Source organism: Periplaneta americana, chromosome 8, assembly GCF_040183065.1.
Source record: "Periplaneta americana isolate PAMFEO1 chromosome 8, P.americana_PAMFEO1_priV1, whole genome shotgun sequence".
Lineage (NCBI taxonomy): Eukaryota > Metazoa > Arthropoda > Insecta > Blattodea > Blattidae > Periplaneta > Periplaneta americana.
This window is the reverse complement of record NC_091124.1, coordinates 86,546,200-86,569,677: the sequence shown is the minus strand read 5'-3', so window position 1 is coordinate 86,569,677 and position 23,478 is coordinate 86,546,200. Positions and strand designations below refer to the sequence as shown.

The following is a 23,478-nucleotide window of genomic DNA, read 5'->3' as shown; positions in this document are numbered from 1 at the left end:
TTGAACATGATTTTCAATTTAAATCACATCCGCAGAAGAGTTTTACTTGAAATTGAAGTTACTACTTTTACTTGTTCGTTTGTGTAGACGGGAATTCAGTTCGGGCCAAGATTCATATATACATGAATTCTATCGATATGGAACTGCACATAATATTCGACCGCCATTTTGTCTTGATTGTTTGCGAAATCAGAATAAAATTGTTGCATTAATTTAGTAGTTTTATTAATTTAGTAGGCCTAATTAGTTGGCCACTTCGTAGCACTTCCGCCACCTCCATATTCGCTCGGCGTCACTTATTGGCCCTCATTTTGTTCCGACTTTTGCCTTATTTCTTTTCGCACCGGAAATTCTATATATATAGATTTTTAAAACTTTCTTTGTAAATGTGGAGTAACGGTTAGCGCATCTGGCCGCGAAATCAGGTGCCCTGGGTTCGAATCCTGGTCGGGGCAAGTTACCTGGTTGAGGTTTTTCCGAGGTTTTTCCTCAACCTAATTTGAGCAAATGCTGGGTAACTTTCGGTGCTGAACACCGGACTCATTTCACCGGCATTACCACCTTCATCTCATTCAGACGCTAAATAACCTAAGATGTTGATACAGCGTCGTAAAATAACCTACTTCTCCTCCTCCTCTTTGTAAATGTGGTCAAACGTATGTACATAGCTCCTCGGTTTGCTGAGTTACAACAGCAGGAATGAAGCGAAACTAGGTAACTTTTACCTCGTGTTTGGTCGTATTCCTGTCTTATCTCATGCTCGTGACCCCGTTAAGTCACTCATCACAGCACGCCTACGTCCTCACTCTATCGTGTGATGCCACTGCTGTCCCCCTTCGTCTATGACACTACGAGGTACAAGCGTTTCAAATCTTACCCTTTTTCGTCACACCCGATCCGCCGACACGTTGCCCCATATCTGGTGAGGACAATAACGTATTTTACATAAAAAGGACATTTTAAAATAGTTCTGTCGTTAGATTTCTTCATTGAGCACTAGACTAAACATGTAGTCCACCAGTCACACTAACCGAGTAACTTACGTTAAAGACTAGAATGGAAGACGTCCTAGAATCAACGAACTATTAACATGGCTTTCTTAATAAAGAGAATCACCTCTGATTGAGGATCTGGTTGATATGTACATCATTTATCAGGCAGTACATCTCACTTGACGTTACGTATCAGAGAAAAAAACAACTGTTTGTATAAGTCATTCATTAACTCGTGAAACCAAATGCTTGTGTAAGCCGTAGCTCATAGTAAAAACCTTATGGTGGGGGTAAGCGAGCTAGCTACCTGCAAGTGGAAGTGTAGTGAGGCAGACAAGCTTCCCAGTCCACTTCTTCTTTCCCCTTACGCGCAGATTTTCACGAGATACCGAATGGCCTTTATACACCTTCAGTCTGATTAGTAAAATATGTTACTAGTCAGCGATTTATGCAATGGAGGGGGAAGGAACTGGCCACCCTACCCCATTTCTTAGTTGCCTCATAAGTGACAGACTACCATATTGGTGTCACTTATGAGGTTCCAACCTATCTTCGGGCAATTTACTAAACAACAACAACAACAACAATAAAGAGAAATTAGGCCTATTATGGTGTTCCAAAAATAGATTTTCGTGGGAAGACACGTTTTCAGTACCCCTGACATCGAAAAAGTGATTATGAGTATGCCATCTGTCTGTATGTCTATGTACAGCGATTTCTCCTAAATTATTGAACGGGTTTAGTTTCTATTCAGTGTCTAATAGTCAATTTTATTTATTCGGAATTTATACACGTGAAATATTACTTTTTTGTATAAAATTAATTAAAATCTATTTAAAATAAAAACACAATGATGATTTACTTAAAAGAAAAGGCGATTTGCCTGAAGAATTTTTGTGTTTTGTGCAATAAACTGATAAAAGAGGCGGTAAAGTCAGTACAGGCACTAAGTTCAAAACAAACCATGAAATTTAATGACGATGATGATGTGACATCACGTATCACAGGCACGTTTATTACTTAATGATATTTTATCACTTGCACAGTGAGAGGCCCTTCAGAATCTGAACAGGAAAACGAGTCACATGTTGAGATAAGGATGGACAGGAATACAACCCGCCCACCTCGAAGCAATAGCTGCGAACTTTGTCTTTTCACGTGCAAATTGAGTCAACGCTTTCTATTGTATTCATTGTATTGTATTCATTGTTATTAATTGCCTAACATTACCAGTCTCCTCGTTCTTCAGCGGTAGGGACATGGTGAATTAGGAACAATTCATATTACTTTAAATTAATTAGTATTCATTATACCGATGGAGCTATATGCAAAGGTTAAAGTGCAGCTTTGGCGTTGAGTTGAAATAAAGATCATACATTCGAATTCCGGCTAGAGCATGGTTGCTAGAACTGGAACTGGCTTCTGCAAAGAAATAAATACACTTAGCCACATTTCAGAGCATTGTCCTCCTGGTAGTAGGCCTAATTAATGCACACTACAAGTTTATGTATGCTGATGTTGGGACAAATAGACGGATTTCTAATGGTGGGGTGATTGATGAAACAATCTGATCCGAAGCGCGAACAACCTATAAGGGCCAGGGCTACCAATCTGCTGTAGGCCCAACGCCATATGCATCAGCAGACGTGAACGATCATCTAACCAGAACGGTGGTATGATGCCATGAACCACCAGCCCTAACAGCTGGTTTTCGAACCAGGATTTCGCTACCTAGCATAGCTCCTCAAATTCATCACGATGCTGGATGAGCACCGGTTCCATACACTAGCTGAAATTTCGTGAGAAAATTCCTTCCCCAATGAGGGAGACAAACAGACCAACATGAATAAAATGTATTTGATATATAGTTTGTATCTTACAGTAGCTAGCAGATTAACAAGAATAATAATTATGTATTCAAAGTATGATTCATTAAATATTTATTTGATAGGCCTACTTGTGTTTTATTTACATTTACAGTTTCGGCATCCAAATTTGACACGCTGGTTCTTGGAATTTTCTGATCACATGTGAATAAGAATAAATTGAAGTGCACAAAGATGACTTTGACATACTCTCAATCCCAGAACCAGATTGTTTAGACTCATTCACTTTTTTAAACCCTTTTCAGAACACCGCCTTATTGTGTTTATTTTCTTAATCAGAAATTCCTTGTCTTCAGTTGGAAAAGTTCGTTGAATGAGCTTAACAAGTTTCTGGCGATGCTTCATTTCGTAATTATTTATTAGCATTAGCTGCAGAGCTCACTTTCTATAGATTCGTGTTGTTGACATAGTTCTATAAAATCACGCAGTTGTTTATACCAGACAATTTTTATCTACTTTGGAAACTGTTATATATGTATAAACAATCAAGTAGCCTGTTTGAAACATCTCTACCTTTCAGTGTATAATAACCCTTTCCCCACTCTTTATTTAATCACTAAGCCCTTATTAAAAGGCTAGGAATTTTCTTTTCATATGTTTAAGATCAAGTGTGCAATTTCAAGTAAAACGATATTAATGTTATGTTTTATGTTTCTTAGAAATGCAAATTTATTTGAGAATTGTTTTTTTTTTTTTTTCTGTTTAGCCTATATAACCAAAGGTAATATCATATAATAGAACCAGAACATTTTGATAGCTAAGATACTGTTCTGTTTTGTCTTTTTGTCTCATTTAAACATTTATAATGTTATTTCAATGATGTATGTCATTCAAAGTTACGAAATCTTTCCACGCCGACCAAATGCTATTCCGAGAATGATGAGCGAGACTCGAAGCGCACGAGAATGACGAGTCGAGACTCGAAAGACAGATGCAACGAACACAGCGAGCGAGAGCGGCAGTTAGTTTTGTTCACCTCTAGTTATTGCATTAACTCCGTCCAAATAAAAATTCAAATTCGTAAAAAAACACTGAAATAAATAATCGAGTTTTCACAACATTAAATACTCAGAAACAATGTAAGAACGAAAACATACAAGACTATCGAAAGAGCAATTTTCACAGCAAAGCTTCAACTATTCAAAACTAAGATGAACGGCGTCTAACAACCTATCAAATTAAATTTCTGAGGAAAACAGCTGGTTATAGTCTTCTATATACCGTAGAAAGAACAAATTAATGTAAAAGTAATTCAGATTATGACTTGGTCGTTGGCTTCGCAAGGAAATGCAGTTAAATTTCTATGAAGCTTGGTATAGATTACCTCACAAGGGGAAAGGGGTCGAAGTTTAAGGCGACTGTCCCAAAACAAATAAGTGGGTGAGTAACAGGAAAAATCTCTCGTGTTCCAAGTGGGAAAATGAACTTAAAATATCCTGCAATATATCAGCAGTTCCTTCTGTTTCTGGGAGAAGTCAGCAAACAACGCTTTGCCGTCAGCCTGGCTGTAAAGACATCGATATCCTTGGCCATGTACTAGGGTTTTGCTCAAAGGGAGAACTCCGTCGCAACACCCGTCACCACCGTGTGGAAAGCTAAATGGGAGGTGTACGAAATAGTAATATGCATTACAAGAGTGGTATGTTGAAGTTTTCATGTTCGAGGAAAAGTTTGAAAAAGCGAAACGTAGTTTAGCTTTTTTAATTTCCGAGAATTGAAAGAAAACATGCCGCTCGTGTATCGTACATTATTTTGTGCGAAGATCGTTTATTACATATCTGAAAGAGGAATTTCTAATTAGTTGCAATGAAATCTCCATCTTGGTTTCTGTTCAATGACGGCAAATTTGCAAAACAAAAATATCTATCTTCAACATTGTTGCTTTAAAATGTTTTCTGTGTTTACTATACTCCAGCAGGTCGTGATATACGTCTGTCTTTTTTTTCCCCCAGTCTATGATGAGTCTGGAATCTTGTTGATTTTTTCACGGCTTCCTTAATGTTACTTGCATCACGAATGCAGTAACTTTAGTGGAGTTGTAGAGTTTACTTAATTTTTGCAAATATTTAAAAACAATAATTAACAGTGCAATTTAGGTGAAATTGGAGTGGTAAGTTTCCAATTTATAATTATTACTATATTGAACGTCTCTAAAAATAATATGTTAAAGCCTAAAGCAGTAAAACCAATATGTAACTTAAGCCGTAAGAAGAGGGAAATTGTTATGTGTGTTAGATTGGGAATACTGAATGTGGAATTTTAGACTTTCCGCGGATTGGTTTTGTGCGGAAACCAAGCAAATGCGCACGATCTCGCACAAAAGTTTATTGTGTTTCAATTGATGGCAGCCACCGACGAGATGATATTCAAACGAGGTCTTATTCTGGATCCCACCTTGAGAATGGAGCAACTCACACAACAGGCGACGCAAGTGAGTGACGAAAAGGAGGCAATTTATCGTCCATGCATCCCTCACTTCACTGAGATTTATAATATACCTGTACATGCGTGGGAGGTATAGGGTCTTCTTTTCGGTGCTCAGGAAAGTTGTTTTAAATATACCAATCATTATTTGAAATCTCTACGTATACTGCAGCATGATAATGAAAGTATTTGTCTAAAAATTCTTAAAGACTCTATACTTACACTAAATACTCATTTCTATTCTACATATTAATGTTATTGTATCAGACTTTTATTACAGTTAATAGTTATTATAGTTAGTAAAGCTAGTTTCCAAATTAGTACCGTTTTTATATTAATTAGTTAAATTATTCCTGTGTTGTATTGTAATCTGGATCTGAATAGTCACCAGGTTTGTCAGCCAGATGTCTCCCCTTCCTTGTGAGAAGTTATTATTATTGTTATTTGAGCAATGAGCATCTGTACACATATATACAAACGAAACTGGCTCTGACATGTAAACAGAATGCAACGCTATGTACTATTATGATGAACGAAATTTGGCTCCGACATGTGAACAGAATGGAACGCTATGTATTACTAAGACAAACGAAACTGGCTCCGACATATAAACACAATGCAACGCTATGTACTATTGTGATGAACGAAATTTGGCTCCGACATGTAAACAGGATGGAACGCTATGTATGTACTACTATGACGAATGAAATTTGGCTCCGACATGTGAACAGAATGGAACGCTGTGTACTACTAAGTCGAACGAAACTGGCTCCGACATATAAACAACGCTATATACTATACTACCAAGTCAAACGAAATTGGCTCTGACATGTGAACAGGATGAAACGCTATGTACTACTAAGACAACCGAAACTGGCTCCGACATATAAACAGAATGCAACGCTATGTATTACCAAGACAAACGAAATTGACTCCGACATGTAAACAGAATGGAATGATATGTACTTTCAAGACAAGTACTTTGCAACCTTAATGGAAAGGTCTCTGGGTCCACTCTACAAAAGATTGAAGGGAAACGTAAAATGCCAAATGGTCTATTACTTAACAGATGATTATTATGTTGTTATTGGTTATGATGATGATGATGATGATGGTGGTGGTGGTGGTGGTGGTGCTGTAAAAATTGATTACTCTCAGTGAAGTTACTCATTCATGGAAAGGGGTGAAAGCAATAACTGCAATGTTTCCAATATCTTATGCTAAAAATAATAAGGAATATGTTGCACATTACCTTGCTGTGTACTTAGGATGACACGGATGCAAAATCTTTAACCTGCCAACTGGTCTAACAGACGCGCAGGTTTTTATCAGCACGAGGAAGATAACATTGCCTGAAGGTGTATTCATGCGGATGATAAAAACCGACCAATCCACGTATTGTGTACACAAGGTAGGCTATTCTAGCCTTGATGAAATAGATAAGTGTGTCACATGTAACGAAATTCAAGAACGATAATAAAAATCAATGTAGGCTATATGGTAAAGATTAATGACATAAGCAATAACATTTTTAAGTTTCCGTGTACATGTACAGTAGCCAAGCCCCGAATCAGTCTTGATACTTCACACATAACACGAGGAATATGGTAGAGTGGATAACATCTCTACAGCATCCAGTGAATGATCGTCAAATCTTTGAGTACAATATGCGCATAATAAATGTCTGCACTGTGTATATACATTATATTGAAGCAAATGAGCGCAGGACATATTTTGTAAAATGTAAAGTAAATGGTAACATTATTCATCTGCAAGTAGATCTCAAATACAATCTCAATTTTGGTTAACTGACATTAATGCAATAATGTGAAAGAGAATCTTAAACTTGAACCACTTTTGTATACCTAAACCAAGTCCTCTGTTCATTCATTCACAGTGTTCTGCCAAGGGTAGGTCTTTCACTGCAAACCCAGCATTTTCCAGTCTTTCCTATTTTCTGCCTTCCTCTTTGTCTCCTCATATGGTCCATATATCTTAATGTCGTCTATCATCTGATATCTTCTTCTGTCCCGAACTCTTCTCCCGTTTACCATTCCTTCCAGTGCATCCTTGAGTAGGCAGTTTCTTCTCAACTAGTGACCCAGCCAATTCCTTTTCCTCTTTCTAATCGGTTTCAGCATCATTCTTTCTTCATCCACTCTTTCCAACACAGCTTCGTTTCTTATTCTGTCTGTCCATTTCACACGCTCCATCCTCCTCCATATCCACATTTCAAATGCTTCTAGTCGCTTCTTTTCACTTCGTCGTAATGTCCATGTTGCTGCCCCCATACAATGCTACACTCCACACAAAGCACTTTACTAGTCTCTTCCTTAGTTCTTTCTCCAGAGGTCCGCAGGAGATGCACATTTTTCTATTAAAAGCTTCCTTTGCAATTGCTATTCTCCTTTTTGACTTCTTGGCAGCAGCTCATGTTACTGCTTATAGTACACCCCAAGTATTTGAAGCTGTCCACTTGCTCTACTTTCTCATTTAGAATTCGCAAGTTTACCTTCTTTAATTTTCTTCCTATGACTATGATCTTCGTCTTATTTGCATTTATCTTCATCCCATACTGCTCACAGCTGTCATTTAGCTCCAGTACCATATCCCTTAGTATCATCTCCTCATCTGCTGATATGGTACATATGCCATTTCAGGTAATTATCGTTTAATTATCCTTTACGTTATTGTCTTATTGACGTCCACATTTCTTATTTTGTGACCTCAATTAATTCTTTATTTAAATAGGAACTGCACGTCTCCAACTCCTAACAGAACTAAAAAGTACAAATAAACCTGAGACTGAAGCCTTCGTTCAGTGAAAGATACAGTGTGCAATGTGCAGTTAGAGCTAGTTTCAGCTTTGCGATTGTGTTCATCGGGTTTAAAACTAGATATTAATACACTAGTTCAGAGGAAGAGGTGTCAGAAGTCTTCGGGATCATCCCCATACACGGATAAAAGTGTAAATTAATTTATTGTGTTGCAAACTGGTTAAGCCTATAGGTTTGTAAAATGTTTATTTATACGTCATTATTTCGTGTTTGCTTTGAATATTAATATTAAACTTTCAAATTAATCTATGGAACAGTGATTCAATATTATATTTTGTAAATTGATACAATATTAATTAAGCTCCCTTTATGAAAAGGTTGCCAGGTTTGACATAACGTATTATATATAATTTGAAAAACACAGTCTAAAAGGTAGAAAGATTTACATTTGAAACGGTTAGAGAATCGAGTGTATAAAACGCCCAAAAAATGTACATCTAAGTAGCGTACATGCTCATTTGCAGTTAAACAAGGAATAATAGTATCATCAGGAAAGTTGGAATGATTCGAATGCCATATACCACGAGAAAAATAATGGCTATGGATTACAAATGATGAGTGACTGATGTTAAAGTGATGTTTAGGACGTTTACACACGTTTGTGCAATCTTTCTTATTAACAATAGAAATAGATAATTAGTTACGTAGCAATAGAGTGAATCTGGGGGAGATGACTACTGGGGGAAGATGCTTATTTCTTTGTAGTTTTACATTCTTCCAAGAGAGAATGCCACGCGCATGTCTTCGTCAGAGTCCGTGGATATCCAGGACTCTGGTCTTCATGATCACTGAGACAGTTCATCTGTAAAGTGGAAGCTAACTCATTTTGCAACATGTTCTTGTTGTGAGAAGAAGAAAAGCAAGAAAACAGCTCATTTTCTGCTATAAAATAATTGCAAAGGTATGTTAAAATTTTAATACATCCTTGAATTCGTAATAACTGCCAAACCTTTGTAAAGGATATTGTAGTAAAGGTTCTAAAGTTTGTTATATACAATAGAAGTGACTCAGTCTTCCTTAAGCTACGTCACGCGGTCGAACATCTGTACCAGCGTCGTGGTACTACCACTGAAGATGGAGGAGCATTCCTCCGAAACATGTATGGTTTTTAACCGATTTTATTAATTTTATTCAACCATTAAAAAGTGTTCATATAACTGTATTAAATCACTTCTATTGTATATAACTATCCCACTCATGAACACTGTTGTACCTGACCTAACTTATGTAATTTAATTCTAAAGTTTGTATTGTTAACAACCAACGACCTTGTTCCGCCATCTTAGGTTGCGTCACAGCACTGGGCATCTTACCCCGATACTTGGGGAAGATGGTCACTTTTTCGGGGTAAGATGGCAACTTGTTGCAAGAGTTTTATTTTTTGTTTTATTGCAGGGAATGTGTAAACATTACGTAAGGTCCTCTGATAGAAGTCAGTGGATTGACCGCAGTCTTCAACTTGCGATGGAACATGTTAGAACAGGGGGTATGAACTGTTTTAGAGCATCGCAAGCCTACGGGATTCCTTGCCGTACCCTTAAACGCCTCCTAAAAAGGAATGATGACAAAAAAATGTACTGGATTGAATTCATTGTGTGCAAGAAGTGATTTCACGAGTCTTGCACACGGCAATAAAATATGTGCAATGACTGTGTTGTTAAGTAGTGATGAACGAGTGAGAAAGTGTCCATGAGCTTTAGATTAAGTCAATTTTGTTATATGCATGTATCAAACCAAGTTCAGGTAAAATACATATATCAGTAAATGTGTTAATTGCATTTGCCATCTTACCCGACTATCGGGGAAAGATGCCTACAGAGCAGATAAGAAGAAAACCTGTATCTATAAACAAGGTAATTAATGTTTTCTGTTTTGTACCAAAAATATAGTTTCAAAATACCTTCCACACTTTGATATTTCAATATGAAATTCAAAACTAAATGAACAGTATCTTAAATGTTCAATCAAAGAAAAAGTCAGGCATCTTCCCCCGATCCACTCTATATTAAACTCAGTATTATGTTTAAAAGGTGTCCGCCACTGATGCAACGAAGCAAGCGGAAGCAAAAAAGGTTACCTTACTCTCTTCGATAGCGCATGTAATAGGTTCATCATGGGGCGAGGAATAAACAAACCACCCCTACATGATCATCGCCCACGCATGTTTATGAGTATGAGGTAACTGTAATTCACATAACGGCTGAAGAGGAGTGTGTGATGCCGCGGATGGTGGAGCCGGTTTAGCCGGGGAGGACAATGAGCTCGGAATTAATTCCATCACGAGTGCACAAAAAGCCTACTTCTGTTGAAAGGTTCAGTGATGCTCCATGTCTCTTCCGATAAACGGTCTACCTCTCCCTATCAATCAGTTTCCCGAGTGTAAAACGGCAGGAGAGTGATGCTAAGACTTCCTGCCTGTCACCATAGCCCGTAGCTAATAGTTAAAGGCTTGACCGCATACTACATGTTCATATTAATGTTCAATCTTGCCCCAGGGCGGGCCAAGTCACGATCGTAAGCCGGTTTACAGAATGGGAATTTGGTAGGAAGGGATGGCTCAGTCGTCCCTCCACTTGCTCGCCGTGTGAATGTGGTATACCCGATTTCTCCCGCTGTGTATCTTCGTTTTATATCTCAATTATTGACCTGGCATTATAAAGTAATTATATCTTCTAGAGCTAAAACCAGTACTTCCTTCAGCGCTCGATTTCAGTGATGATCAATAAAACAAAAACTGAAGCAATCGTTTGTGCTAGAACAGCGTTTCTCAAAAGGTCATGAAACAAGACGTTGAGGATTTTTTTTAAATTATGCTGATCACTGAAAGGTATTGAGTTGCTCTAATATATTTTTCTGTGCACAGATACGTAGACGACATACTCATACTATACAAAAGAAACAAACGACAAATACACAAACTACACCAATACATAAACAAAATACACCCAAAACTCCAATATACACTGGAACTCGAAAACAATAACTCCATAAATTTCCTAGACATCTCCATAACAAAAGTTGACAACAAACACACCTTCAAAATATACAGAAAACCAACCACCACCACCACACACATACACAACACATCTAATCACCCCACACAACACAAACATGCTGCATTCAGTACAATGGTACACAGATTACTCAACATACCCATAAGCCAACAACACTACAATGAAGAAGTGAACACAATCAAATACATAGCACAAGAAAATGGTTACAACCCAAACATAATAGACAACATCATAAGGAAGACAAAACAAAAACTTAACAAACACAAAAACACACAAAACACAACACAAACACAAGAACACAAGAAATACATCAACTAACATATGAAAACAAAAACACACACAAGATCGCATCCTCATTCATAAAACAGAAATACAACATAGCATACAGAACAGAGAACACACTACAAAGACATCTCAACACACAAACAATACAAACAAATAAATACAACCACACAGGCGTATACAAACTCACATGCAATAGTTGCGACAGTTTCTACATTGGACAGACAGGCAGAACATCCCAAACTCGATACAAAGAACACATTAAAGCAATAACCAGAGGACACAATACATCTACATATGCCGAACACATAACTAATGCTAACCACACATACATTAATATAAATACAGACATGGAAATCCTACACATACAACCCAAAAACCAAAAACTCAACACACTAGAACAATATGAAATATACAGACACACTAAAACACACCCTGATCAAATTCTCAACACACAGATCAATTTCAGAACACACACACTATTTGACACCACATTTCAACACTTTTCAACAATCGAACGCATCCACACAACAGGCAGCAAAGTTCGAGATGACGCCGAGATCTAGTAGGCTCTGAGGATGGTGTGAAGAAGCACCGAAACAGCTACACATGCTTACACAATTAACACGAGTAAGACTGCCATTTAATCAATTACTGAGAAAATAGTTTTGAGCATGCAGTTTACTTATCTGTTCGCTTATTTACAGGGATTTATTATAAACTACTGGACGTATTTCATTTACTGTATATTCAATATGTACAGACTTATTTAGTAGGGAATGATTCGCATGATGTATAATATTAGAAAAATTATTGGTTCCGATATTTATTTGTCTAATATTACAAAATAATATATAACAAATTTTAACATTTTATTGTATGCTGATGATGCTGTTATAATACAAACCACAGAAGACGACTTACAATTCTCTCTACATTGTTTAAATGAAATAAGTAAAGAGTACGATTTTAAAATTTCTACAGAGAAGACAAAAATAATGGCATTTTTAGGAAAATCGGCCATAAGGTCGAAAATAATATTAGAAAATAAACCTGTATCACAAATGTTAATTTTGATTATCTAGGTTGTGAACTGTCTTCTGGATATGGAACAGGAAATGATATTGATAACAAATTGACAAAATTCCAAATTATATGTGGCACCATTCATAGAACTTTAAGACAGAAAACAAGGAAAGATACAAGATTGAAGTTTTACAAGACAATGGCGGTATCGATGCTTCTATATGGGGTAGCGAGTCCTGGGTAATAAATAAGAAAACTCGAGTAGAATACAAAGTGTAGAAATGAACTTTCTAAGAAGGACAAAAGGTTGCACAAAATTGGACCACATAAGAAATGAGGAAATTAGAAGAGAATTAGAAATATACCCAATAAATGATAGAATTCAACAACACCGCATCGGTTGGGAACAGCATGTTCAGAGAATGGCAGAAACAAGATTGCCCAAAGTAGCATATCAATATAAACCAAGAGGAATAAGGGATGTGGGAAGACCTAAGAAGAGATGGAGGGAATCACTGTGAATTCGTAACAGGCGATTCGCCTAATTCTTGAAGTGAAAAAGAAGAAGAAGATATTTATTTGAAATAGATAAACATGATGGCGATTTACACCAAGGATCATCAGGCGATCTTCTAACAGTAAGTGAAATTAATTATTATATGCAGAATCGTTTCTAGATTTATTTTTGATTTCAGATTAAATTTTTACTCACCCGGCCAGCTGACTGCACAAGTGAGGAAGGGTTCCTCTTTCAGCGTATTCCGAATCTCACCGGACCGGTGGACAACAATGACGTCACGTTGCAGCGAAATAGGAACAAAACTGCTGTAAGGATCGATGGCTGTCATGGCGACTGTATAAGTTGTCTGTGCTACGCTAGCAAAATTTTGCGAAATTTCCGTACTGCCATCTCGTTCAAAGAAAAGAGAGCATAAATAATTTATTTCTTGAACCGGTAGTAATAACTGGTCCGTTGACATGTTCGCTCATAAGCCATTATCATATTGTTTTTATGTTGTGCTCATTACAAACAATACAGCTGAACTAAAGCAGAACACACCGCCATGACACAACAGTGCACGATGTCATTCGTCTGCTAATTCCCGTCCTATACAAGAACCAATCAGATTCACTGATGGCGGCTGATGGAGACTGCCATCACCTCTGCAAGCTGATGGTAACGGTGCGACACCGGTGGAGCATCAATGACGCCATCGGTGAAATTCGGAACACCGTGATGCCGTCAGATTGCTCAGCGCTGAGATTCGGAATACGCTCTTTGTTAAAGATTATCTATTGTAATGTCTCCTTGTTATGCATGTTGTTTATTCACAGAGTAGTTAGCCCTACTTTTACGAAAGGTTCGTCTGCTTACATAATTCACTTCACCTGTGCAATTTATAGAGTATAGGCCCTAAATGAAGTCAAACATTCTATTTTAGTGTTTGAGTATGCAATCTGGAAAATTAAAATGAATCTTATTATTTCTCGTATTCTGGTAAATGATTACCATTACTTCTTTTAAATAATAGTTTAAGAGAATAAATTATACTTTTGTATAATTCGCAACATGACAAAGGAACTGTATGTTTGCGAAAGGCCACACTTTTAACTATAGAGCGGACCGATATTAGAAGGAAAAGACGCGGCGATAACAAAACATTAAGGTGACAGAAGGAGAATGACAGGTTTAAAAGAAAGATACTTGGACTAAACCTGCCCGAAATGGAAAGAAAGCCCATCTTTATGGTGAATTCTATCAAGTGATTGCTAAATATCATCGGTTTACAAGCAAAACACATTAAGTCAGAAATATATATCTGAGAAAAAGACATTTCGAAAGCTCTTGACAAAACTGAATCCTCAAAATATTATTTTTAGTAAGTTGTTTCTCTTTATGTGTATTTAATTTTACAATAATAAGTTTATACACATACATTATGTACATTATATACGCATTTTTCTCAAAAGTAATATTTTTTTTAATTAATGTGTTTTGCTTGTAAACCCAAAATGTTAACTTCCAAGACATTTTTTACGTGTGATTCCACAACGAGGTGTATGGATAGACAGGTCTTAGCAAGATGACCGCAAAGGGGAACTCTTCTGGCTTGCAGATGGGTCAAGAATGAATGATAGCTCAGCAGCAGGTTTATTTCTTAGCAGTGCAAATAAAAAACTGCGCTCAAACAGAAGTATTTTATATGCTATTAAAGCGTGTGCAGAAGAACATATAAACAAAGACTACATAAATAGTAAAATTTATGTTCCCCAGACAGTCAAGCTGCACTTTATGCACTTGATATATTCCAGCACTTTCTTCAAACTTGGTTTGAGATAGAGTACAATTTATTAGGAGTACCAGAACATCTGAACATCTGAACATCTGGGCATTGCGGGAAATGAATTAGTAGATGCGTTGGCAGGACTTCTTTGGCAGCTTTCACACTAACGACTATTCTCCTGAAACTAGTTTACGACTGTGCTATTTGATATCATGGAGCTGTCTCATACGGAGATGTACTAGGCTTCCACATTTGCATTGTTCAATTGGTTTATGAAACGGATTCAAGCGCTCAGCTCGGCTTGCTGGCAGTATGTGCCTCACTCGTACGACCATACCGTATTTTATTTCTGATAATTAGTTAAAGTAAAGAGCTTACTAAGTTTATTCAATAAGTGAAAAATACCGGGTGATGTAAATTTTTAATTGCCCGAATACAAGCCTGCTGGATTTACACTGCATGTGCTCCTACATTTTTAGGATCACATAATTATTTACAAACCGCCACGGTGGTTGACTGCTAGCGCGCTGAGCTTGTAAGTCAGGGGACCAAGTTTTAAATCCCTGTCGATTGATTCTGAAGTTATAACTTGTGTTGCACAAATCAGTGGTCCAAACAAGATAGGAGTTTTCTCACTCTGGTTCCCCTTGATAACCCACGAGTTCATCATCATCATCATCATCATAATTCATTCATTCATTTATTTATTCATTCATTCATTCAGTTATTACGAGTGTAATATAGATCCACCGCCTGTGGTGCATTCTGGGTAATTTCTGAGAAACTAAGTGATCTACACTTCTCCGCACTAGCGAAATCTATAAGCAACGCTTGTAGAGTCGGAGCAATTTTATGGTTCTGTCATTGCAAAAAAAAAAAATAATATTTCTTTCCTGGCTTCAAATAATCTCCGTCCAAAATTGTTAACATAATGTGAATGCGCATTTTCCTTTCATTTATTCTTAAATAAACTCACCACCTAGTGAGTAGCCTACTGTGCTTGATATCAAATGGCGTTTTGCAATTTCAAACCCGGGCGATGGAATTTTAAGGACGATATAAACCCTCAGCATTGGTTTATTTGCTAAGAAAGTAAGCTCCTTCTGCAGTCCACCCGTCCGGAAGACATTTCAACGATAATTACAGTAAAAAGTGGTAAGACGTAACTGATTACAGTACTTGACATCAGTTTCACGTCCACACCTGTGGAGTAACGGTCAGCGCGTCTGGCCGTGAAACCGGGTGGCCCGGGTTCGAATCCCGATCGGGGCAAGTTACCTGGTTGAGGTTTTTTCCGGGGTTTTCCCTCAACCCAATACGAGCAAATGCTGGGTAACTTTCGGTGCTGGACCCCGGACTCATTTCACTGGCATTATCACCTTCATTTCATTCAGACGCTAAATAACCTAGATGTTGATACAGCGTCGTAAAATAACCCAATAAAATAAAAAAAAAATCAGTTTCACAATGACTGATTTTATTCAGTTTGTCACATTAGTGTAAAAGCTGCCGTAGGCTGCTGTCTTTCCATTGGAGACTGCTTTTTAACATTTTCAAAGGACCACACGGCATATCGTCTGGTTCTCAAAAGCAGAAACTAAACCACGCGAAGAGTTTAGTTCGAGGACTCTGATAACATAACATTAAGAATTTGTTACAACTGAAATATATAGGGTCATTTTGGGAGATCTCGACACTTTTAAGAAAAGTAGCCATTGCGAGCAATGTTTCCAATGAAAAAAATTCGAACTATATACAGTAAGGTCTGTGTTGACTGCGTTTGTAATCTCTGTGTAAGTGAATCTCGTGGCTTCAACTTGTATTTTACGTTCACAGAAGGCAATAAACACAATGAATGTGAGTTACACTTTTCTTTTCGGTCATGAAATATAATATACCATCTTTACTTTATTGTACTTTGACTGGATGTGCGTGATATTAGTAATGCACAAATTATTATATATACATTTTACAGATTAGTAAAGGCGCCAAAGTGATTACCCTCAAACAGTTACCTTTATTTCGGCTGTGTTGTCATCTTTTCAATTGAGGTGTACCTCGGGGAGATTTCTACGCTGAGTTTTGGGGACATCTCGACGTCTCGAGTTCTTGCTGATTTCGCTTTTGATCCTTCTTAGATGACTTGGGGAGCTGTCTATATCAATATTTTTGTGTGTTTGGTCTTAGGAGAGTTCGCAGTTCTTCATAGAGCATTTTAGTGCCACTTTGTCTGTATCTGTTTTTCTTTAAGTATGTCTGTCTGCTGTATGAAATTATTCATCTTTCATTCAACCAATCTTAATTAAACTTCATATTTTAATTTTCGTTGATATGGGATAAATAGATAAAGTCACAACTCTCGATACAAACATGAAAAATCAATTATTTCGGCGTATCTTACGCCTTGATTCTAAAGCAATATGGTTTAACAATTAATGGTGTAAGAGAATTGACATACTAACATACATTAGGATAACATATTTGAATACGATCTGGTCCTAATCGAAAATTGATGTGAAATTCGCGTTGAAGAAAACATTACCATTCCCCCAAGAACACCACAGACACCATCTGCACAAGGACATTACGGCTTGCCAATTTCCTCACCTACTGATACTTTCTTTGAAGAACTGTCGTCAGTTCCACTGCTAAGACTTCATCTGGTGGCAAAAGAGAAAATTGCAAGACTCAGACGTAATACTCGGCGTTTATGGGGAGGAAGTTAGTTCATCAAACAATCTGGATAATAAAAATTATTATATATGATATATATTATTACATTATTATATAATATTGTTATGATATATGTTATTGTATTTATAAATATTTCAGGAGCAAAATTTGTGTTCTTAATGTTGGGTTTTAAAGTATTTCCTGTATTTGTCATATTATATCGAAATCTTCCTCATTATGGGGAAAAGTCGATACTTCGTCATCAATTTGTATTTTTTTTAATACAGAGATATAAAATGATCACATTGACACAAGATATGTGAAATATACAGGAAAATATCCATACATATTAGGGGAAAAATTGGAATAAAATTTGCATAAATTGGTCCCAAAATTAACATTTTATCTTAGCGTGTCGAGATGTCCCTAAGCGACCCTATAGTCCCTCCTCTCTCTCTCTCTCTCTCTCTCTCTATATATATATATATATATATATATATATATATATATATATATATATACAGAGTGTTTCCGAGGTGGTGTTACAAACTTTCAGGGATGATGGCGAAGGGCACATGTATCAATTTGAGATAAGGAACCATGGTCCGGAAATGACTGAGTCGAAAGTTATAAGCAAAAATAGTTCCAACCATTTCAAGCACTTCACTTCTGATATTTTTGTGTGGTCGTCTGTGTCATACAACTTCATTTATTTTTTCTGTTTGAAATTCCTGTCTATCCACTGCAAGCACTGCAGACCCTCCTAAATTTCCATCTGATCGTCTGTGAAAATTTCTCAGATTCCTATTTGTTCATGATGCTTCTCCAACCACTCCAAGCACTTATTTCTGGACTCTTCCATGATGCTCCATGGTACGGGGTCCGTGTCCAGCCAATGCTTCTCCTCACGATAAGACTGTCCCGGTTGCGACAATACTAAATTGTCGTACGCAGACAACATCCTCCACAGCCCCGAGCTGGTATCGTAGTGCTCGTCATCCTCCACCAACGTCTTTTTCAGTGCAGGAGCACTCGGCTTGGGAGCCTGGCGCGGTTGTTCGTTGTCCTCCTCGTCTTCATCGTCGCCTTCGTCTTCTAGTACATCAGGTTCTTCTGGTTCTGGTGTTGTGGATCGAAATTCGTCGATGCTCCTTGCTATGGAGTCCAATAGCCCCGACATCAAGAGGGATGGAGGCGGCCGAGGTTCAGATCTTCTGGCGGCCGCAAGTCTTTGTTCTATCTCGAGGATATCTTTCGCGTTTTCTGCCATCATCGTCGATACGGAAGACACGTCGTCTGGTCCCAGACTTATTTCTGAAAAATTAGATACACTGTGATAAAAAATTCGACATTGCATGACTGTTCAGTTTCAAGATGTTTTACTGAAATATGAGAGATTCGGTATCCACAGACCCAGCTGTTGTAGTTCAGTTCGTTTATGATGTCTTAGCAAAGAGAACTGCAGACTTCTCCTTGAGAGATGTCTAAAATGGTTTTGAAACATTTAAGTTGTATTGGTTTGATCCATTATTCCTCCAATCTTCAGGAATTAAACAAACAACTTAGAAAGCTGCCACTGCAAGCTCTTCTGAGTTTCTCAAATAAATTTCCCTCGAGTCCATCGCTTTTCGAAAGATTAGTAGACACATAGGCCTACATATTGTTCAATACAGCATAATAAGGTCCCATTTTAATGAAAGCATCGGCCTCATTGTTGCCAGTGACATCAGTGTTTCCAGATATTCATAAAAATTAATATTATATTCTTTGCCAATTAACACAGAATCACAGTCTAGTATATACAGTAACGAAGCTCAATACGTAGTAAATATGCATCCATAGATAGTTGCTAACCACTAGGATCGCTAATGTCGCCTCATTACAGACAATGCGAATTAGTACAGGCACAGTCTATTGTTCCTAGCACCCTCACAACTCAAGCTTCGTGACTGTATATACTAGACTGTGATAGAATGTTGTCATGTACTTCAACCAGCCTCAAAATTAATTTAGAGGGAACTGAGGCAGGAAAGGTGCGCTGAGATTTATATTGACTTTTCTGTTTATCCCACTTCTATGGTTTAAGCTTTGCTTTAATCACCTCATTATCCCTGACACTCCCTGTTATCGAAAGAGAAAGTAAAATAAATAATAAAACTGTTATTAACCAACACGCACAAACTCAGAAGCGTAAATGTGTGTGGAAGCCACAGCCATGGATTGAGATCCTACCCAAGGCATTAATGTTTATCCACTGGTAGTGGGATATCTTGTATTGCCTTAGCTGACACGTCGGCATCGTGTTGACGGGATTTTCGCCATGTATCCACTAAATATCAGATCCAAAAAGTCCCCCCCCCCAAAAAAAATACGCTAAAGATAAAAGGGATAAAACCTCGAGAGAAACATGAAAACTCTCTACACATGTACATCATCACCAATCAATTTCAAGTAGATCCTTTGAGATTTTTCTGGTGAGTAATGCAATTCCTGAGCAGTCGCAGCATCATAGAGCAGCCACCAGCGTGGCTCAGTCGGTTAAGGCGCTTGCCTGCCGTTCTGAAGTTGCGCTCGGGCGCGGGTTCGTTCCCTACTTGGGCTGGTTACCTGGTTGGGTTTTTTCCGAGGTTTTTCCCAACCGTAATGTGAATGCAAAGTAATCTATGGCGAATCCTCGGCCTCATCTCGCCAAATATCATTTCGCTATCACCAATCTCATCGACGCTAAATAACTAATAGTTGATACAGCGTCGTTAAATAACCAACTTAAAAAAATCAAAGAGCAATGACCTGTGTTTCACAATCTTAACATTGCTAGCGTGTTGCAGCATCGTGTAACTTTAATTCGCACTTCAATTTGCTTGCCCGAGCAGAGAACGCCCTATTGCCAGTCCTCCGTTGGAATTAAATGTAATGTGATAAGTAAATAACTGGCAAACTGTAAATTTTATAAAAAATTATAATTACCGTATTTTATATTATAATTAGAATATAGAATATAGGCCAATAAATGACAGCGTAATAATTAGTTCAATTGATATGAGCAATCAATGTTGGTTCAAAGATTTAGTTTATGTTTCTCCAATTCTACAAATAAATAAGGGCCAAAGAAATTTTTATCTCAATTATAAAAAAACTGGAATTTAAAATAAATTTTAATAAGATCAAATTACACTGATAGACAAATTTAAACTTCTTTTTGCTCCTTTGAACGAAAATAGGTGATTATTTATAATTCGACACCGCTGAATCCAAATATGGAATTAAAAATGCTGTATGTTCGTAATTGGCTACCCAGGTCAGCTAACATAATTCCCTGTGACTTTTTTACTGAGGGGTTATGTGAAGGACTCTGTTTATATGCCATCTCTGCCACAAAATCTGCTAGAGTTATGACAGCTTATCATTACTGTCATCGAAACTATAAATATGGACATGCTGTCTCGTGTATGGCAAGAACTCGGCTATCGTCTGGACACTATGGCTCCCACATTGAATGTTTGTGACGTAAGTAGAACTTTTTGAGAGTCCATTGATATACCTTACATGTTTGTCTATCATAAATAATTTCTTCATACTAATTACATAAATTTGTTTCATTCATTTAGAACTGACGTGTATTTCATACGCATCATTTCCAGTTGAAATGACTCGTACATACAATAAGAATAAAATGCATGAAATGATTTAGGGGAAAACAGAGTGGGAACACGGTATACAGATGACAGAAGACATGCTAGAATCTTCTATTTCAATATCAGGGATGCTGACAACTTATATTTTCGTGAAAATCTAGAAATCGACTTTTCCAGCTCGCAATGACTTGTTTTCAAACTTCATGTAATGAAAAATAATAAGAGTGGAGTCCACACCTATGGAGTAACGGTTAGCGCGTCTAGCCGTGAAACCAGATGGCCCGGGTTCGATTCCCGGTCGGGGCAAGTTACCTGGTTGAGGTTTTTTCCGGGGTTATCCCTCAACCCAATATGAGCAAATGCTGGGTAACTTTCGGTGCTGGACCCCGGACTCATTTCACCGGCATTATCATCTTCATCTCATTCAGACGCTAAATGACCTAAGATGTTGATAAAGCGTCGTAAAATAACCTACTGAAATAAAAATAAATAAATAAGAGTGGAATGCCACTGGAGGCATTGATGGTCTTACTCTGTTCCTCCCTGCACTGCGACATGGCTTCCTTGAACTGTGAAGAGAAGGCCATGACCTCTTCGTTGACAAGTCTTCTGTCTCTGGCGTCTGCTCTCCTCACACATTCGTCCACCGAGACGTCTGAAAACGGGATAGAGATCTGCGACGAGAGCTCGCTGCTGTTCAGCGAGGAGGCGTTCTCGAACACGCGGTCTTCAGGAGACAGCAGTACCAGCAAGTCCGCCGCACTCTGCAATGGGATGTGTCCCAACGACAACGATTCGCTGCTCTCGGCTTCTTCAGCTTTCAGCTCGCTCAGAGGGGACAGTCCGCTCATGGACGACGAGTAGCTCGGGGAGAACAGGCTGTTGCGGCGGGGTGTGGAAGTTTCCATGCTGACCGCATAGGCAGGATCCTATTCTGCGACCTATTCTACCGTCGACTTTCTTCACCCATGCAATTATTTCTTCTTGTACATATTATCTTATGTGTATCAACAGTTTTTAAGATGGCTGTACCTCGGGTACATTCCGAAACTGAAGTACAAACAGCAGCTGTAAACAAATCATTAGAATATTTAACAGTAACAGAAATTAGACATATGAGTTATACAGGCTATTATAAAATAAATGACATTATTAAGACATTCGCTATAGTACTCATACATAGAACAAATAATTTTGTAACAGTTAGGCCTATTATAAATCTATTAATCTTCATTGTCATTATGCAATTATGCCCATTATTACCTACCCTGTTCAACATCAACTTGGAGGATTCAGTGAACAAATGTTTTCAGAACATGGTAGAAGTGATTGTAGGAGAAAGAAGAATAAAATGTGAAGAGTCCACTGCAAGAATAATGGATGTCACTTTCTTGTCGAAAATGAACCAAGACTGTCAATGCATAGCTTAAGACATATAGAATGTACATAGAGAGTTATATGGCATTAACACTGATAGTCATTGTCCAGTAATGATCGGAAAATCACAGTTAAGCTTTGAGCGCTAAGCATTTCAAACTTTCAATTGCTTCTCCTGCAAAATGTATTCCAAATGACATCCATCATTCTTGCAGTGGACTCTTCATGTATAATATTTGCGGATGATACGAAATTGTTAACAGAAGAAAAAACGATAATAAGAGATATGCTACTATATGCCTACAACTGGCAAAACTTCGTTATAGGAGGTTACTAAACCTTATCGCTGTGCTGAGGCGGAGTCTGGAGTTTCCCTCCATTAATCTGAACCATTGTCGCCACGGAATGACAAGCCATCTGACGCATCACTGCTATTAGTACGTGTTACTATTAGCTGACAATTAGGAAGGAGGAGGTGAATAGTATATTGTGTCACTCTTTAAGATTGACACATGCGCAGACCAACGGAGTTTTGTAAGTTGTTCCCCTATAGAACTAAATGGCAGCTTTGAGCAGTATGGGATGAAGATAAATGCAAACAAAGCAAGACCATGGTTATCGGAAGAAAAATAAAGAAGGTAAACGCGCGAATTCCAAATGACTCAGTGGAACAAGTGGGCAGCTTCAAATACCTGAGATGGACTATAAGCAGTAACATGAGTTGCTGCCAGGAAGTGAGAAGGAGGATAGCAATGGCAAAGGAAGCTTTTAATAGGAAAAGGAGCATCTCTTGCGGACTTCTGGAAAAATAACTAAGGCAGAGAGTAGTGAAGTGCTTTGTGTGGAGTGTTGCATTGTATGGGGACAGAAACAGGGAAATTACGACGAAGTGAAGAGAAGCGACTAGAATGATTTGAAATGTGGATATGAAAAAGAGTGTGTAAAATGTACAGACAGAATAAGAAATGAAGCTGTGTTAGAAAGAGTGGGTGAAGAAAGGATGATGCTGAAACTGATCAGGAAGAGAAAAAGGAATTGGCTGAGTCA

The 23,478-nt window shown here is 37.8% G+C and overlaps 3 protein-coding genes across 6 annotated transcripts in view; 1 reads left to right on the top strand and 2 right to left on the bottom strand.

The window, feature by feature from the left end:
* LOC138704858 (caspase-like) overlaps positions 1-6,673 on the bottom strand; it is a 147,689-nt gene extending 141,016 nt beyond the window's left edge. The window contains exon 1 of the mRNA XM_069833190.1: positions 6,555-6,673. The gene's annotated coding sequence lies outside the window, so the exon portion shown is untranslated. The remainder of the gene's footprint in view (positions 1-6,554) is intronic.
* The window catches only part of LOC138704857 (alkaline phosphatase-like), a 670,581-nt gene that overhangs the window by 599,116 nt on the left and 47,987 nt on the right, over positions 1-23,478 (top strand). The gene's annotated exons all lie outside the window — the stretch shown is intronic.
* On the bottom strand, positions 17,955-22,102 carry LOC138704859 (uncharacterized). Its single transcript, XM_069833191.1, has 2 exons — positions 21,587-22,102; positions 17,955-18,733 (listed from the first exon to the last, which is right to left on the bottom strand). The coding sequence occupies exons 1-2, from the start codon at positions 21,960-21,962 to the stop codon at positions 18,216-18,218; spliced, it is 894 nt and encodes a 297-aa protein (XP_069689292.1). The 5' UTR covers positions 21,963-22,102; the 3' UTR covers positions 17,955-18,215.

Excerpts from the sequence above, each read along its gene's own strand:
- LOC138704859 (XM_069833191.1), bottom strand. The coding sequence starts at position 21,962 with ATGGAAACTTCCACACCCCGCCGCAACAGCCTGTTCTCCCCGAGCTAC. Across the intron at positions 18,734-21,586 it reads GCAGTGCAGGGAGGAACAGA|AAATAAGTCTGGGACCAGAC; the intron begins GTAAGACCATCA and ends CTAATTTTTCAG.